This window comes from Neopelma chrysocephalum, unplaced genomic scaffold (assembly GCF_003984885.1).
Source record: "Neopelma chrysocephalum unplaced genomic scaffold, ASM398488v2 Primary Assembly neopelma1_206, whole genome shotgun sequence".
NCBI classification, from domain to species: domain Eukaryota; kingdom Metazoa; phylum Chordata; class Aves; order Passeriformes; family Pipridae; genus Neopelma; species Neopelma chrysocephalum.
In genome coordinates this window covers 7,472-9,467 of record NW_020897868.1, presented here as the reverse complement: position 1 = coordinate 9,467, position 1,996 = coordinate 7,472, and the positions used below count along the sequence as shown (strand labels likewise).

Genomic DNA, 1,996 nt, shown 5'->3' with positions numbered 1-1,996 from the left:
TTCATCCATCCCTGTCCCTGTCCCAGCTCCTCCATCCATCCCTGTGTCCCTGTCCCCAGAAGTTCCATCCACTATCGTGTCCCTGTCCCAACTCTTCATCCACTGCCCAGTGTCCCTGTCCCACCTCCTCCATCCATCCCTGTCCCAGCTCCTCCATCCTGTGCCATGTCCTTGTTCTAACTCCTCCATCCATCCCTCCATCCCTCCCTGTCCCAACTCCTCCACCCATCCATCCATCCCTCCATCCATCCATCCCTCCATCCATCCATCCACCCCTGCCCCAACTCCTCCATCCCTCCACCCATCCATCCATCCATCCATCCCTGTCCCAACTCCTCTATCCTGTGCCATGTCCTTGTCCTAACTTCCTAACTCCTCTATCCATCCATCCATCCATCCATCCATCCCTATCCCATCTCCTCCATCCCCTGCCATGTACCCGTCCCCGTCCCCGTCCCGTGCCCCGTGGGCTCGGTGGGTGCCACTCTCGGTGCCCGCCGCCCCAGGGGGCAGGCCCGGAGGAGGGATCTGCTCGGCTTTGAGGAGGGATCCGCTGGATTTAAGCCCATGCTCCAACCACACCTTTAAGCTCTTCCCACCGTGTCCAGCCCCAAACCCTCAGAACCCTTTCGGGATCCGTGGGGCCTCCGCGTCATTTCCCACCCGCGGGTGCCCACCCCGGCTCCGTGCCCACCCCAATCCCGCCCGGGGGTGCCAGGGGGGGGTCCCCTGCCCGCCGTGCCCCACCAGGGTCGGGCTGGCCGCGCTCCCGCAGCCCCGGCCGGGCCTAATTAGGGGGTAGGAGCGGAGCGGGGCGGCATCGACGCCCAGCTCGGAGCCACTCACTCATGCCAAAGGCATCCTCCCCACGGGGAGGAGCGCCCCGGCCCAGCGTGTAAAAGGGCCCCGCGCGGCCCCGCTGCCCCGGCGTTTGGAGCCTTCCTCCTCCTCATCCTCCTCCTCCTCCTCCTCCTCCTCCTCCGCACGGCTGCAGCGGCATGGCAGGGCACGGCGCCAGCCTGCTCCTGCTCCTCGGGATCCTGCCAGGTACGAGCCGTGCGTCCCGGCTGGATCCCGGCGCTCGGGAGGGATCCCGGTGCACAGGATGGATCCCGGCGCTCGGACGAATCCGGGTGTTCGGATGAATCCCGGCGCTCAGAGGGATCCCGGCGCTCGGAGGAATCCCGGTGCTCAGGAGGGATCCCGGTGCTCAGGAGGGATCCCGGTGCTCGGAGGGATCCCGGTGCTCAGGAGGGATCCCGGTGCTCGGAGGGATCCCGGCGCCCAGGATGGAGCGGGTCCTGCCCCCGCACACCTTGAGCCGGGCAGGGGGCACCGAACCCACCGTGCCCTCCCTTAGCCCCGGGGCACCCACAGGGTGCTGAACGACCCCTTCCCACCCCACCCCGGGCACCCCCGCGGGGGTTTGGGGCTGGGAGAGGTGTCCCTGCACCCCGCGGGTGCGGGGGGGCTGCGGGTGTGGGGTCGGGGTGCGTCAGGGCACAGGTTTGGGGTGCGATGGGTTCCTCCCCCATCCCTGTCCCCATCCCTGCTCCCCACAGTTTGGGGGCTGCAGGTTTGGGACCAGGGCACAGGTTTGGGGTGTGATGGGTCCCTGCCCCATCCCTGCTCCCTTCAGGTGGAGGGCTGCAGGTTTGGGGTCAGGAAGTGCTGCAGGTTTGGGGCTCCAGGTGTGTCAGGGCACAGGTTTGGGGTGCGATGGGTCTCTCCCTATCCTGTGTCTGCTCCCCACAGTTTGGATGCTACAGGTGTGGGATCAGGGCACAGGTTTGGGGTGCGATGGGTCCCAATCCCATCCCTGCTCCCCACAGGTTGGGGGCTGCATGTTTGGGGTTCAAGATGTGTCAGGGCACAGGTTGGGGTGCGATGGGTCCCTGTTCCCCGCAGGTTTGGGACCAGGGTACAGGTTTGGGGTGCGATGGGTCCCAGCCCCATTCCTGTCCCCATCCCTGCTCCCCACAGTTTGGGGGCTGCA

The 1,996-nt window shown here is 66.7% G+C and overlaps 1 protein-coding gene across 1 annotated transcript in view; it reads left to right on the top strand.

The window, feature by feature from the left end:
• The first annotated feature begins 998 nt into the window (after nt 1–998).
• VSIG8 (V-set and immunoglobulin domain containing 8) overlaps nt 999–1,996 on the top strand; it is an 8,236-nt gene continuing 7,238 nt past the window's right edge. Inside the window, exon 1 of the mRNA XM_027703107.1 lies at nt 999–1,047. Within this exon, the coding sequence (XP_027558908.1) occupies nt 999–1,047 (49 nt within the window). The remainder of the gene's footprint in view (nt 1,048–1,996) is intronic.